Source organism: Topomyia yanbarensis, chromosome 3 (assembly GCF_030247195.1).
Source record: "Topomyia yanbarensis strain Yona2022 chromosome 3, ASM3024719v1, whole genome shotgun sequence".
NCBI classification, from domain to species: domain Eukaryota; kingdom Metazoa; phylum Arthropoda; class Insecta; order Diptera; family Culicidae; genus Topomyia; species Topomyia yanbarensis.
The window spans coordinates 383,637,957-383,654,125 of NC_080672.1; the positions used below are offsets into that span (position 1 = coordinate 383,637,957).

The 16,169-nt window shown below is 43.5% G+C and overlaps 1 protein-coding gene across 1 annotated transcript; it reads right to left on the reverse strand.

Moving 5' to 3' along the window:
* Nucleotides 1–8,824: 8,824 nt before the first annotated feature.
* LOC131688279 (craniofacial development protein 2-like) lies at nt 8,825–9,628 on the reverse strand. Its single transcript, XM_058972467.1, has one exon. It carries the CDS (start codon nt 9,626–9,628, stop codon nt 8,825–8,827), a length of 804 nt encoding a protein of 267 aa, XP_058828450.1.
* Nucleotides 9,629–16,169: the final 6,541 nt, after the last annotated feature.

Here is a 16,169-nt window from a genome sequence, read left to right on the forward strand (position 1 = left end):
GCCGAAATACACACAATGCCTGGTGCAATATAGATTTATTATTCAAATAGAAATATTTCACGCTATTTTATCGCTAACAGTTGTTATTTGTTCACTGAATTTATTCCCGGTAATTGTTTGTACAAAATGGATTTTCTGTTCAACACGAAGCTACGTGAAAGTATGATGCACCATGCGTTTCCATAGTTGGTGGCATATCACACCTAACTTTTCCTCCGACGATTGTTCCAAAGGAATCAAATTTCCGCAGGTAAAGTATGATAAAACAATCTGTGCAAGAAATTCAGGTGAATTTGACGAGGATTAATACTGATTCCCATTAGACGAGAATACTTTGGAAGCAATGAAGATCAAAATATAATCCACTTCCGTAGCACACAAAGCCATGCTTCAAAAAATGCCCAATTTCAATACATCACCCGGCTTCGCCCAATTTAGTATCGCCGATTTCCGCGTGCGGAAATTGAACGGGGAAGACGAAAATGCGAAACGGAATCAGCGACAAAAAGTTCCGAAAATTCGATTACGCGCAGATCGCGTTGCTTCAGTCGCCTCTCCAAACCTTCGGTCCTATACCTACACGTTTTGTTCGACGCTGTACTGCAGATGGTTGCCGTTACCGGCGTAATTCAATTACCAATAAAACAAAAACAATTCGGATCATAAATTTCAATCTGTTCCCAGCGAGAGGGAGAGAGAAACAGAGGTGGAGGGAGCGGCAGCGAGTTTTCGCGATCGGCTTCAGAGTTATTTGGCATGTGACGATTCGAACGGCCACACTCTATTGGCTGTCCGCTGGAGCAACCGGATAAGAGCCAATGCGCGTTGTTTTGCACTCATCTGCTGTGTGTTCTGCGAGTATGCGAGGGTGTGCCGCCGAGTGGTAAAACAACCCCGGTATGGCAGTTGAAAAAAAATGCATTCCGATTCTGAGAAGTCGGAAGGGGGCTCTCGGCACAATGGCGCGAATAATTTTTCATTGCAGCAATAATTCAATAACCGCCCATTGTTGCCGCCGGCCACGTTTTCGCAGCTGGGTTTTTGGGTCGCTGCGGAATCGAACGATGCGTTTATGGTTCGGTAAATCAATACTGTTTGTTTGAAATTTTACCGAAAGTGTTCAAGTCAGCATTGTGCTTGTGAACAGAGCATTCTTCGAACAAATTCCAGCTGGAATGTCAGGTGGCTTACGGTGCGGTAGATTAAATGCGCCTGAAGTTTCTTAGTCGCGAGTGGAGGCATCCAACAAAATTTTGATGATGCGAATATTCGGTTCTTTCGGAACACCTAATTTTTGATATTTAGTGGTTACCAAGGCGATCCTGTGAACATTTTCTTATCAATAAGGATATTGGAGACTAGAGATTCTATAAATAAATTCTGTACGGTAAAACCCCAACCCAATTTTAAAAATATTGGCAAGCACAGAAAATTTAAGCTATTTCTATTATTAAAATTCCAACCGAAACCACAGGTAAAAATTTTACGATTCTCACAGTTTCACCAAATCAACAATATTTCATTTCGGTAAAATATATTGACTCTCTTTTGACTTCAGTAAACCAATAGCATGAGATAGCGTTATGGCCGGCCACGACCATCTTCACCGATACTTAGGATAGGGTAGAAAATGTTGATGTAACACCTACTTCAGGAAGACCACCGACTCGGGAACGCTTCAATAGGTATTACCGTGTTGGGTTGAAGGACAGGTATAGGTCCAGGATTCGCCAGAAGCAGGCAATGCAACCGCGAAATGAATATGTTTTTATGCGGCGAGATAGTTAGTCTCAGAGTATACGAATACTCTGAGCAAAAAGATGAGTTAAAGCATTCTTCTCTTTCTTTTATTCCTGCGCACCCTTGGTGGTGCAAAGGGCCGTTGTGAAAGATCGCCATCCTGGGCGATTGCCCGCCATCGCCTTGACCTGCTGCCAGATCAAACTTTCGTCGACTTCTTTTATTTCCTTGGTGAGGCTGCGCAGCCATAAGCCTCTGCTGCGATGTCCTGCTGGGTTCCAGTCTAACGCTTGCTTGCAGATTTCGTTTCCGCCCCTGCGCAGAGTGTGGCCGACCCACCTCCACTTTCGTTCCCGAACTTCTGTCGCTATCGGCTTCTGATGACATCGACGATGGAGCACAGCATTAGAGATCCAGTTGTGTGTCCACCATGCACGAATTATGTACCGCTGGCATCTATTGATGATAACCTGCAGCCGTTGCGTGTTCTCCACTGATAAGCACCAGGTTTCACTGGTATATAGTAGTGCATATTTCACGTTCGAGTTGAATATTCGGGTTTTGGTGCGACGACTAACCTGATTGTTTTTCCAGATATACCTTAAAGCAGCCCTCGCCTTCTTGATCCGTGCTCCGTGTCGATCTTGGTGCCTCCATTAGACGCCATTTGGCTACCAAGATATTGGAAGCTTTCGACATTCTCCACTGCTTGCCCAGCTACCGTAAAACTGGAAGGGTTGACCGTGTTTATATCCAACGATTTGGTCTTGTTGACGTTGATTTTGAGACCTGCTGCTGAGGAGCGATCGGCAAGATCATCAAGCTTACTCTGCATGTCAGAGAGCCGTTGTGCTAGGAGAGCAACGTCATCAGCCAATTCGAAGTCATTTAGATGCTCCATAGTAATAGGTTGCAACAACAACCCACGATTTGGTTCACGGTCAATCGCTCCTACCAGGATCTCGTCGATTACGATGAGGAATCAGGAATCAGGAATCAGAATATATTGGCTCAAATGGCACGTTCCCCGTACATAGTCGGGGATTTGTGCCTTGCCGTGTGTTTTCATCATTTCCTGAGCGGAAGGAAAGGACAAGGACGTGTGAGGAAGTAGAATTGGAAGGGTGGGAAAAATAACAGCACAAAACAAAAATAAACAACAGGTAAGTTAAACTCACAAGTAGTTCAACTTGCCTGCGAATAAGCCTAAAGCTCTTTACCACATTGGATAAGAAACTTTAGTATGTCTCTGAGTTTCAGTCGACCAAACATGGTTTCGTCTATATAAGGACGGCTGAAGACTCGAAATCGCAATTGCGCTACCGCTGGACAGTTGCATATCAGATGACATGAGGTTCCGTAGTCAGATTCACAAAGATCACATGAAAAAGACTCAGCGCGCTGAATAGTTGCCATGTGATAATTGAGTTTGCAGTGGCCGGTTAAAGCCCTGGTCAGCATGCCGCAGTGGAGCTTCGAAAAATGTAAGAGATTTTTCGAAACCACTGGGCATGGTTGTTCTAGAAACGCCTTTGTGTGCGACACGTTTGTAGATTTCTCCAATAATTGCGGGGCTCGGACGAAGCCCAGGACCGTATTTTTTCCCGTATCCAACTTGTCGAAATTGGCAGCGCGGGCTCAGGACCAACGAAGTCAATCGCTGAACCTGCCCTGGCCAATTCGTCAGCCCATTCATTTCCAGTAATACCGCAATGTCCGGACACCCAGACAAGGTAGATAGTGTTGACAATGCTTAGTTCTTCGATTTGGGTTCGGCACGCGATCACTAGCTTGGACCGGGATTTGTCTGAGCTAAGGGCCTTGATTGCAGCCTGACTATCGGAGCAGAAGTTTATAACTCTGCCGGACAAACTCAGTTGAAGGGCCGATTGCACCCCGCACATAATCGCAAAGATTTCTGCTTGGAATACAGTACAATATCTACCTAGTGAGTGAGATTGTTCCAATCTCATTTCACGACAGTAGACACCAGCACCAGCACGTCCCTCCATCAGAGAACCGTCAGTGTAACAGACTACTTGCGTTTGTTGTTGTCTTTCCATAAAGCCAGACAACCACTCCTCTCAACAGGGAATCTTCACATGGAATGTCCTGTAAGGAAAACTACAAGTGAGTGTAATGTCGCTGGGAGCAAGAATATCTTCACCCTATGTAACCATTTGTGACCACAATCGTGTATGACTGGTAGCAAGATCAACATGATTACTGTTCCAAAGCCCAGTAACCTGCAGTCTGTATGCACATGATAGTGCTTCTTGTTTTAAGTGTATGTGTAATGGTTTGATATTTAAAAGTGCCTCAAGAGCAGCAGTCGGAGTCGTGGTGAAAGCACCAGTCAACGCCATGAGCGCCATTCTTTGCAGATGGTTTAGCTTTGACTGGACTGTCACCACCTCTCCCCTCTGCCACCACACAAGGCATCCGTATGACAGTATTGGACGTACAATTGTCGTGTAAATCCAATAGATGTATTTAGGTTTGAGACCCCAGGTCTTTCCAAAAGTTCGTCTGCACTGCCCGAAAGCCATGCACGCTTTCTTGACTCTGAACTCAATGTGAGCAGACCAATTCAGTTTGGAATCCAATATGACTCCAACGTATTTGACTTGATCTGCACACAGTAGCTCAGAATCAAAGAACTGCAAGGGACGAACTCCGGTTGTTATTCGGTTCTTCGTGAAAAGAACCATTGAAGTTTTGCTTGGGTTAACTGATAGTTTAACCTGTCCACACCACTGTTCGACGGCTCTTAATGCCTGTTGCATTAAGTCAAAGATTGTTCCGATGCAAAATCCAGTAATTAGTATTTGGTAATCGTCAGCAAACCCGTAGGTTGGAAATCCAAGCTCATTGAGTTACTTCAACAAGCCGTCAGCTACTAAGTTCCATAACAAAGGTGACAGAATGCCGCCCTGAGGACAACCGCAAATACTCAACTTCCGTATCTCAGCCTGTCGCAGTGACGAGCAAAGTATACGGTTACTAAGCATTGCGTTTATCCAACCTGAGATACATGCAGGTATCCCATGACCGCGCGTCGCTTCCAGAATAGACTGGAAGGACACATTGTCAAAAGCACCCTCAATATCTAGGAATACACCCAAGCTAGATTGCTTGAGCGAGAAGGCTTTCTCAATGTTGTAAACAACATCGTGAAGCAGAGTGATCGTGGATTTCCCACACTGATATGCATGTTGCATTTTGTGCAGTGGATATTCAACTAAACTAACGTTCCTGATGTGATGATCGATTATCCGTTCCAAAGCTTTCAGAAGAAAAGAACTTAAGCTGATAGGCCTAAAACTCTTGGCTTCTTCATAGCTTGAGCGCCCCCCTTTGGGAATAAATCTAACAGTTATTTCTCGCCATGCTTTCGGGATATACCCGGTAGCAAGACTGGAAAGCAAAATCTTTTTCAAGACATGTTTAAGAATATCAAATCCCTTTTGCAGTAGCACGGGAAGTATTCCATCTTTTCCGGGTGATTTGTATGGAGCAAAGCTGTCAACTGCCCACTTGACCGATTCAGTGGAAACCAATGTGCGTGCTAACGTCCACAAGTCCGAATCACCAGAATGAGATCTGTGAACATTGTTCAACTCCGGATCGATACAACCTGGAAAGTGTGTGTCGAAGAACATCTTTTTCGTCCGTCACATAAACACCATCTCTGGTTTTTAAGGAGTTCATCTGAAAATCATTCGATTTGGAGAGAATTTTATTTAACCTGCTAGCCTCGTTCAGACTAGAGACATTAGTGCATAGGCTTTGCCAGCCAGCCCGTTCTGCAGATCTAAGACATTTCTTATATGCACTACGAGCTGACCTGAAAGCCCTGGAGTCATCACGCTGACGCCGGTTCCAAGCTCTTCTCATAACTTTCTTCATTCTTTCAAGCTCAGCCCTCCACCAAGGGGTTCTCCTAGTCGATTTAACAGTACGAAGTGGACAAGCTTCTTCGTAGGATGCTAATATGAATGAGTTTGTCGTATCCACGACGTCATCTAAGTCGTCTAGTTGACTAATTGTTGGAAAATATCCATGAAATTTAGTCGCCAAGTTTTCCAAAAAGAGGTCCCAGTTTGTAGATTTAGGATTACGATATGTCACCACATTGAAGGTGACATCAAAATGATCGAAAAATATATATTTATGATCGGATAGAGACGGTTCAGTTTCATTTGGAACCTGCCAATTTCCCAGTTCATGCAAAATTCTATCAGAGCAAAGTGTTATGTCTAACACCTCCTCCCTCCCAGACCTCGCAAAAGTTGGTCGGTTTCCCACATTCAGAATATGGAGATTTGTACTACTTATGTACTCCATCAGTTCAGAGCCTCTCAGATTGATGTCCGAGCTACCCCAAATGATGTGATGAGCATTCGCATCACTGCCGATAATGAGCGGAAGCCCATTTCTGCTACAATATGATACAACGCTTTTGAAATCATCAGAAGGAGATGATTCGTTATGCGGTAGGTATGCTGAACAATATATATATTTTTTGTCTACGTTTCCGACAGTCAGTGTAACTGTGACAACACAGATATCGCGAGTTGTGAGCTCCGATATGAGACACGCGTCAATAGCCTTATTTGCAAGAATGCAAGCACGAGGCATTTCACGTGGGTTAGTCATGCCTGTCTTGTTGTAAGCAATGAGGCAAGGCAGTGTTAAGTAACTTTCCAAAATAGAAGTTTCCTTTATGGAAATACGGTTCTTGAACCAATGCTATGGAAGCTTTACCTTCCTGCATTAGTCGAGATAAATTCATAGTTGTTGTACGTTTATGTTAGAGATTGATTTGTGCCATTCTAACCATTGTTGATTAGAGAACTGTACATTTCATCTCCAACACAAATTGCACAACAACTAGAGGACACCAAGCGAGTTGGGATGTTAACGCATATAGCGAGCCATATCAGGTTTAAATGGGACATGATCATTTAATTCCCACGATTTGCGAAGAAAATAATGGTCCACTGTGTCAGAGATTCGCATAACACAGTAAGGGCAAAACCCAAAATGCTCCGTGCGCGACTGGCATATTTTAGACCCTCCAGTCATTAAGTCCTCGGCACGGAACTACACCTTGACTTAGGGTCTCCTACTTTCAGTCGCCTCCTACGACATGGGAGCAGGACTCCAGTGGCTCAATTCTAGGCCGGATACCACACGGCCTCTGGGCAGGTTCATCTGTACACATCGAAATTTGATAATCGAAACTCAACAAAACTTCACCGAACTACAATCAGCTGAGAGTCTAAGCAAACCCCCAGCCAACAAAAATTCGGCAAAATTAAGTGGATCATCGGTGAAAAAAAAAAATCAGTGTGTAGAGTGAACGTTCCGCTGCGTAATGCAGCATACTGGGGAGTTCGCCCAACTCTTCCCAGGCTCCGTTCGCCATTGAGAATGTTTTAAACCCCCTCAACAATTTTACCCATAGCACGGGTCGCATGACACTATGGAATTGGGGTTCCCTGTTTGGTAGATTTTTACCACTGAAACAGGTAGTCCGTAGTGTTATTCTTAGCCGGTTGAAACAACCACTACCGACACTACACGGCTTATCTAGGCTGTTCGGTGAAAGAAGCTGACATTGAAGAACAGCTTCCATATTTAGATGGGCAAACAGCCGCAGAAGGAAGGAACGGGTGGAGAGGGATTTGGGATTTGGGCTAAGCGCTTATTTAAAGGCGGCGCTGGCTCGCCTTGTCAGGGTTGCTTTAGGGCATGTGGTATTTAGGCCTAGAACGTATAGGGCCCACTACCTCGTCCTACCACACCCGCAGTCAGCCCCCGCTGCTGGTTCGGGTCGCGAATCACAACTAGTTGCTATCGCGATTAAGCATTATCCACCACCTATGACCCGCCCGGTTGCTTGCAGCTCAGCTTCCCACGTAGCGTTCCTCCACCACCACGGGGCCCAGGTAATAGGTTGCAACAACAACCCACGATTTGGTTCACGGTCAATCGCTCCTACCAGGATCTCGTCGATTACGATGAGGAACAGTAGCGGTGATAGAATACATCCTTGCTCAACTCCAGCCACGACCCGGATGGGGTCAGATAAGACACCATCGTGCCATGTTCTGCACGAAAATGCCTCGTACTGTACTTCAATTAGACCGATGATTTTCTCAGGGACTCCATTGCGTCTCAAGGCTCCCCACATATTTTCGTGATTGAGACGGTCGAAAGCTTTTTCGTAGTCGATGAACACTAAGTATAGAGACTCTTGGAATTCATTGACTTGCTCCAGGATGATACGAAGCGTGACAATATGGTCCGCACAGGATCGTCCAGCACGGAATCCTGCCTGCTGCCGTCGGAGAGTTGCGTCAATCTTCTCCTGTATCCGGTTCAGGATCACTTTGCAGAGAACTTTGAGCACGATACACAGTAACATGATGCCCTGCCAATTATCGCATACAGTAAGGTCACCCTTTTTGAGTACCTTCACTAAGACGCCTTGCATCCAGTCGGCCGGAAAAGTAGCGGAATCCCATATATAGAAGAATAATTGATGCAACAGTTGTGCAGATACTACGAGGTCAGCTTTGAGCATCTCTGCTGATATGCGATCGACCCCTTTCATGCTCCGGATGGCTGCTTCTATCTCTTGCAATGATGGAGCTTCGGTGTTGACGCGGGTAATACCTCGAACCCTTGGCGCATTATGCCGAGTTGATGGTGGCGTGGCCGAGACTTGAAAAAGGTTTTCAAAGTGTTAGAACCAGCGTTTCAGCTGGTCAGCGCGGTAGGTTAACAACTGTACAGACGTGTCTTTCACGGGCATCGTAGCATTAATCTTTTTCCCACTAAGGCAGCGTGAGATATCGTAGAGGAGACGGATGTCGCCAGTGTTTGCAGCTTTCTCATCTTCGTCGGCTAGGGAGCCTGCCTACGCTCTTTTTTCCCTTTTACATGAGTGTTTCACTTCTTTCTCTAGAGCCGAATAGCGCTGACGGGCTGCGGCTTCGGCTCCTCGTGTTTTATATTTTTATATTTTTTTTATCAGATTATACTCGCCGGTGGCGATGAAGGCGTTCTTGATCTTCTACGCTTCCACCATCCGGAATATCTCCAGCATGGTTCTCCAGCTGAACCTTCTTACCGCAGCATCTTCCAGACGACGTGTGTTAAATCGACGCCCGATCTTTTCTTCCTGTCGCTGAATCCTTGCAATACGCAGCCGGATCTCGCCGATTAGGAGATGGTGGTCGGACGCTATATCGGCGCTACGCTTGTTACGCACATCAAGGAGACTCCTTCTCCATTTTCGGCTGATGCAGATGTGGTCGATTTGATTCTCCGTGAAGCCATCACGGGAAACCCATGTCACTTTGTGTACTGGCCGATGGGGGAAGGGCGATCCCCCGATCACCATGTCATTGTTGCCACAAAACTCTGCAAGCAGCTCTCCGTTTTCGTTCATTTCTCCGAGGCCATGACGTCCCATAACGTGCTCATAGTCCGAGTTATCGGAGCCCACCTTCGCGTTGAAGTCGCCCATGTAGATCTTGATATCACCTTTCGGAATTTTATCCACGACAGCATTCAGTTGACTGTAAAAGTTCTCCTTTTCTTGCATTTCGGCAGCATCAGTTGGTGCGTAACATTGGATGATGGTACGGTTTCGAACCCGTGTTCTGAATCGGGCAACGATTATTCTCTCATTAATAGGCTCCCACTTTATTAGCGCAGTGTAGGCGTGCGCGCTGAGCAGGAAGCCAACTCCACAGTGACGAGGAGCGTGTTCACCTCGTAGACCAGAGTATCGCAGAATTTGACCCGACGGCAATCTGTGTTCTCCAAAGTTCGGCCAACGGACTTCGCTCAGTCCTAGGATCTCAAGCTTCATGCGGCATGCCTCATTAGCAAGTTGTGCCAATTTACCCTGCTGGGCTAGGGTTAATACATTCCAAGTTCCAAGTTCCAATTCGCGTCCGTTGTTTCATGCTAAAAGTCGTTGCCGTAATATCACTTTGAAATCTTTCTTTTTCGGTTTCTAGAACGGTTTTTGAAATTTCTGGAACAGTAGGTGGTTAGCCTAAGGTTCCCTATCACACCGTGATGGGGCTGCCATCTTGGATATAGCTCCGTGGACATCATTTCATGTTCAGCCGCCGGATACCAGAACAGACGCTGTTTGTGTACAGTTTTGCTTAGAGCCCTCGCTGGCACTCGGACGATGATCAGCCGCCTCTAACATGAGGAACAGACGCTGCAGTGGGCCGCTCCTAGCCTGTAGAACAGATGCTCGTTCAGGCTCGCAGATGCAAACCACCCCCCATTCCCTGTCAGCGTGTGACCAAAGTTCCCACCGAGGATGGTTGCCCGATCTTCCCTAAAGTTGCTCATACCCCAGCCGGCTCTGCGAGGAGGTAGGGATAGGAATTGCAGGGCAGAGGCTAAGGACCATTAGAGAGGTCTGTAATCGTGTAACCCGCCATCTACCAGCCGAGTGAAAGCATTGATATCTATAAACGTTTGAGAATTGGCTAGTAGGACCACATGATAAAAGTATTTTTAACACTGTCAAAACAAGCTACAACTTAACATTTCCGTATATCGAGTCATAGCACCTGCGATAACAGCACCCGCGGGATGGCAGGACTGCAGCTTATAGCTCAGGGGTCCTGGGGGACTGCAGCTTATAGCTCGGTCCGTCCTGTGAGACAAAATTGTCTCATTGATTCCGCTACTGGCTTCTTCCCGATCTCCTCCTGGGTCCCCTAGGTCTGCAGCGGATCAATCGGCTAATAAGTAAATCAGAGAGCGCTGATAACCATAATGTCCATGCATACTAATTTCCCTGCAACTATTCAGCCAGTCCTGTTCTAGTATGTATTAGTGATTGCTTCGCCAGACTGAATTGTCATGTATTAACACCACTTTGCTTGTTTAATACAGTGGAAATACTCACGTTCTCTCCTCGTCCTCCCTACCCTAGTAGCAATTAAGATTTTATGGTACTCTTGAAACCTTCCTTAAAACTTAAATTACACTTGTGCTGTGCAATAAAACTAGAAACAGGGAGCTCTCAGTGCGAGCTTTTGGGTGCGGGGCGAGTGAAGGGTTACTTACAAAAGAAAAAAAAATGCTACTTGAGTATTTATCCCAATCTTGCTAAATGCCTCTCTCCTCGGCTATACTACCTGATTATTCAATTTAAAAGTTTAATATGAGCTTTGAGCTTCAGCTTGAGCTTGTGCGACCACCCTGTTATCGATCTGGACTTGAACAGGGAATCAGTAGATAATTTTGCTTGGGAGTAGCGAGACATCTTTCAATGTGCAACTCCTGGTAATCCCAAAGTGTTTATTGATCAATACCAGCGCCGACCAGGCCCGAGCGTAGATCGCGGAGGGAAGGGAAAGAAATGTTAGTCTGATACTTGCTTTTGCTAGAAGCCGTATATACTACTGCGCACTCCACAAGTATCACGGGAGGAGGATATTTGTTAATAAGTATAGAAGTTGGATTCTACTTCTTCTTTACCGATGCCAGAGAGATGACTCCACTATCTGGACTAGATATCGATCCATCAACTCATGGACCGAGGACCAACGGCTTTACTTACCTTTCGAAGGAAGACGTGACCACAGATTTTTTCACCTCACAAAAATCTCAACGACCTTGGCTGGGATTGAATCCAGGTCAACTGAAATGAGTGGCGGTTACGCTTACCACTCAACCGCGGCGTCTTCAACAGACATCTAGGTTCGAATAAACAAGTTTAAAATATTTGTTTTGCCATTTGAACAAATATCCGCTAGAATACTACGGCCACTATGGTACATATCCCAATATAATTATGGCGGTCACTTGGACATGAATTGCGGGGTCTGCTGTCAATTCAGTAAAACTCACGCGCTAAACGTAATAACAACAGAACTACCTCTGGTGGTAACATCACAATTACCTTTGGATGTGCCGTAATTTTTTTTCTCAACTTATACACTTGACATAGACGACTGTTCTCTGCTTCTAAATTGATGTTGCTTCTCAGTTTGGCACGACCTACAGGGAACTTAGCCTTAATCCCACTGCTCCGATGTTCCGCGATATTCGTTATGGAATATTGTTTGTTTAGGGGCCCTTCATATACCATGTCTCGCAGAAAAGAAAAAAATAGTCCAAACACACTTGTGTGTGCTGGTCTCCATAGACATGTAACTAATTTTGAAATTCTGTTGACGTGCTGTACCAGTGACGGATAACTGACGAATCGTGACTTATAGTTGACAGGAGAGATTCGAAATATTGCGGCAGTATTACACAGTACAAAACCAAACTTACAGACACAGTTATATTAGTAATAGAACTATCTCACTTCCACAACTACCATCTTGTCAGAAGTATCAACAATTTACCCCACGCAGCCAAAGCTCAAAGAAAAAACCTAATATGGTATAGTATAGCTCAGAACCGCCATAGTAAGTAGGATCAGAGCGACAGAACAGTAAGTACCAAATTCAATTTTTTCATCATTAAATTAAAATTGAACATATTATCAGCCCATGTACCAGCTTCATGTTCATTGACATTAAGCAGACTTCCCATGAACATCGACAATTTCGTACCTGTGTACAAAATTTCGTGCACGCGTTCAACCTCAAACATGCTTTGTCCCGATGTACAGGTTCGCCTCGAACATCGAACCCAAGCGAACGGTGTTCAAACACCGGGTACGTACACGAGAACGATTTGCACAAGGCAAAAAGAGTCAACGCTAATGATGATGCGAGTGAGAAAAAGAAATGGGGCTCGGTTGTGCAGGCCAACATGTGCACGTGTTTAGGTACGAAATAGCGTGTTTGAGTTCGTACATGAAGTGTTGGTATAATATAAGCACAAAACCAAAGCGAACATTGTGTGCAATGTGCATACGGGAAGACTGACATTTAGCTTAGAAAAGTTTCTTAACGAGGAACGACCAAGTAGATTGAAAGTGTAATTATTGTTTATTTTAGTTTAAGAAATCTTGGTTGTAATTGTTTGATCCGTGTAATTGTTTTTAATACATATTGTCCCCAGAAGATGATGCGTGTTCTGCATAGAAACGTCGCAATAATCACAACTTAACTAAGACTGCTCAGCTGAAAAAAAAAATTAAAATTACAATACAGTCGACATCTTAAAATAAAATTATTTGTGCCTTTTTGATTATAAAAGTTTTAAGCTTAAATTCATTCGCCTCTTTATTCGGTTTAGAAAATCCTTTTTGGAAAAATTGCTCTTCTTATGTGATGGGTTGGGAATTGAACACAGGTGAGATGCGTTCAAAGCAATCGATTTACCCACTACGCTATCTCAGCCCCTATGTATAGATTAGAGCTTGCGTTTTTATAAAAAAATTCTTCTTAAAATAACTGCTACGATATCTCAAAAAACCGATAGAGTTCAGCTAGAAGTAGGATTATTCGTTTTTCAAATTTGACAAATTTCAAATTTCATGTTAACCGTTGAAACAAGTAACCTTCCCGTTTGAAGCTCAAAGCTGTAGTTAATTCCTATTCAACAGTTTTCACGACGCCACCCGTGTTACGGTTTAGTATTGCCAAAATGATGTCGAATGGTTGCAAGTTTGTCTTTTTAATCATCATTAGTGTTATAATGTTCGGCTCGGAGAGGGTTAATTTTATAAAGTTGACACCTGCTAGTTGTTGTTTCTGCGCATGAACTTATTAAAACATGCATTTCGTTTTCTATTCGTCAGTAACTGACACTAACATGCTGCTGGTTAGTCGAGAAAACCAAACTGATGCTGAATTTACGCCGGTTCGGGGCTGCCGTTTAACTGGTTGTAAGTTGATGTCAGTTACTGACGAGTTGAATACGAAATGCAAATCTCACTTTTCTATATTAGATGTTGTGCTCTCATGAACAAATCCGATCATTTTTTTAGAGATTCATATTGACAAAAAATTGCAATGAATTCATTTTCATCGTGTCAATAATGATGAGTGTTTCGGAGACACGTTTGAAAGCCGTCCAAAAATTGCATCATTTTGGAAACATGGACTGAGTTGCTGATCGGATTCATAAACGTATTCTTCACAAATGATGCACGGGGTAATTATCGATGCGTGAGCTGGGCAATACCACGCAGTGTCTATGGAGTACAAAATATAATCGATGTTCGGGCAAACCTATACCCTTGAGTATTGACCCAAATCCCGAAGAAAAAACGGTCCCATCAACCACAAAAAAGAGAAGTACAGCCGTACGTTTCCTGACATCACACAAGACGCTTTCTGTTCACGATATTGCTGAAAATTTTAACGGTAGCAAAGTAACAGCACAAAATATTAAAAAGAGGAACAACAGAAAGACCAACATAATATAAATCGAACCAAAAAACAGAATATTTCTTGAAAATTCGATCCCGATCTTTGTACAGTATACTTGTCAGAGCGCTTAAATAATATATTTAATGGACAATGACTCTTATGTAAAATTAAATACCAGTTCAGTAAAAAGGATTTGGTTTAGTATCGTGTGGCAAGCGATCTGTTATTGTGGCATAAGAAGTTCATAGTTCTTCACGATGCGCACAACCAATGATGAAGCTTACAGGAACGAATGTATACGAAATCAATTTTCATCTCTGTATCGAAATGTTGATAAAACCACATTAAGAAGGGCGACAAGGATACCCGGGTATTCGGATGAATTTCAATGGAATACTGGCAATATGGGTATCAAAATTCTTGAATTTGTCTCAGAGTTTGACGTTACGGGACAATAAGTTAATATCACTTCGGAACGACTACTCACGGTCCCACGAGAACCTGAATGTCCGTACCGGAGTCAAATCACCAAATTATTTCAAAACCATGAGATACAGTTTTTTAAGACAATGCCAAGAATTTTGATATCAATCTTGCCAGAATTCCATTGAAATTCACAAATAGTGTTCCAATACTGAAACATTCCTTCAGAAATCCGAAATCGCGGGAATCCAGATGAATTCCTTCGTTTCGTTTTCACAGAGCTTTAAAGTTTACTAAAGCAGTGTCCAATACGGTTAAAAATGCCATAGTTACGGGCATTCCAGTTTTGCGGTTACCCGATTACCCTTGTCGACCTTTTACGTGGTAAAACAATCACGAAGCCCTTCCTCAGGCCCCCGTTTCACGCATCGCCAATTTTATTCCTCCAAGAGCTATGTTTGGTTGTGTTCTAAGATGTCACTAAATAACAATTTCCTGCTTGGCGAAAAACACTGGAATTTCCTGGATTGGAATTTAAAAAAGGACCCGGGTACCCTGTCGGACGCATAACGGTTAATGTTTCGCTTCCCAATATGCATATTAATGTATAATTTTATATCATCATTTATAAAACAATTTTATAAAGCACTTGCGATCCATTAGAAAACCCAACGAACGCTCACAACTGTCAAAACAACCAATCAGGTACTGAATCAATAGATATATTTGAGTTGTCTCTTCTTCTCGTACATACTCACTTTTATTCTCTGCACGATATAGCCCAGTTTCACGTGCTCACTTTGACAGCCCTAAAAATCCACTTCAAATTAGGTCGTGTTCCATATCAGAAAATAAAACGAATATTTTTAGACCAATATTGCCTTTGACTAGGATTGCCCTCTCGCAGTCAATCTGCGGGATTGACGGTATTGTAAACATCATCAAGACACAATAGATTCAATAGAGTTATCTAAATATAAGGACCTTTGCTCTTTTTAGTTTCTATTTGCACCAAGTTCTACTATTATAGAGCTTAATAAGTTCTCATGTTAATAATCCTCCAATCATTATGACTACTCAGGATTTGATTTATATAAGAAGCCCGCTTCAAGATGTTGATTACAATACACCTCGATAGTGAAGTATCGAGGAGGCCGGCAGGGCTGATGCGAGCTTTTTTTCTGTCCTATACCTATCCTCTATTTACCCGCTCATAACAAACAATCAACCAGTAACAAATAGATAATTGAGAAAGGATGTGCTATGTGTGGTGGTTGGCTATTCAAGTATTAGCAGTGTTTGAAGTACTAATGTATATCTTTGATGTGATGATCATAACTTCAGCTGTATCTTGTACCTGTCTAATCTATTACGTCTCTCATATATTGTCTTTTATTTCTTCCTTTCGAGTCCTATACTGCCATTCTACACCCGCCTTCAGCTGGGTCAGCAAAGATGGTGATAGTGAATGTCTTAACACTCCAACATTCTCAAACGCGGTCTCAAGCGGGAACCTACAAAAATGCCCTCGCGCGCGCGATTACGAATCGGTCACGTCCGGAAGTCTATCCTTGATCCTAGAAACCTAGGTTCACACATTTAATTTTTTCTAACGAATCTCAGCTTTTTTCGAATCTTTTGTCGAAATCTCAACAGATGAGATTTTTTGGCTGAGATTTCAGT

Coding starts and splice junctions, on each gene's coding strand:
- LOC131688279 (XM_058972467.1), bottom strand. CDS start 9,628: ATGAAGCTTGAGATCCTAGGACTGAGCGAAGTCCGTTGGCCGAACTTT.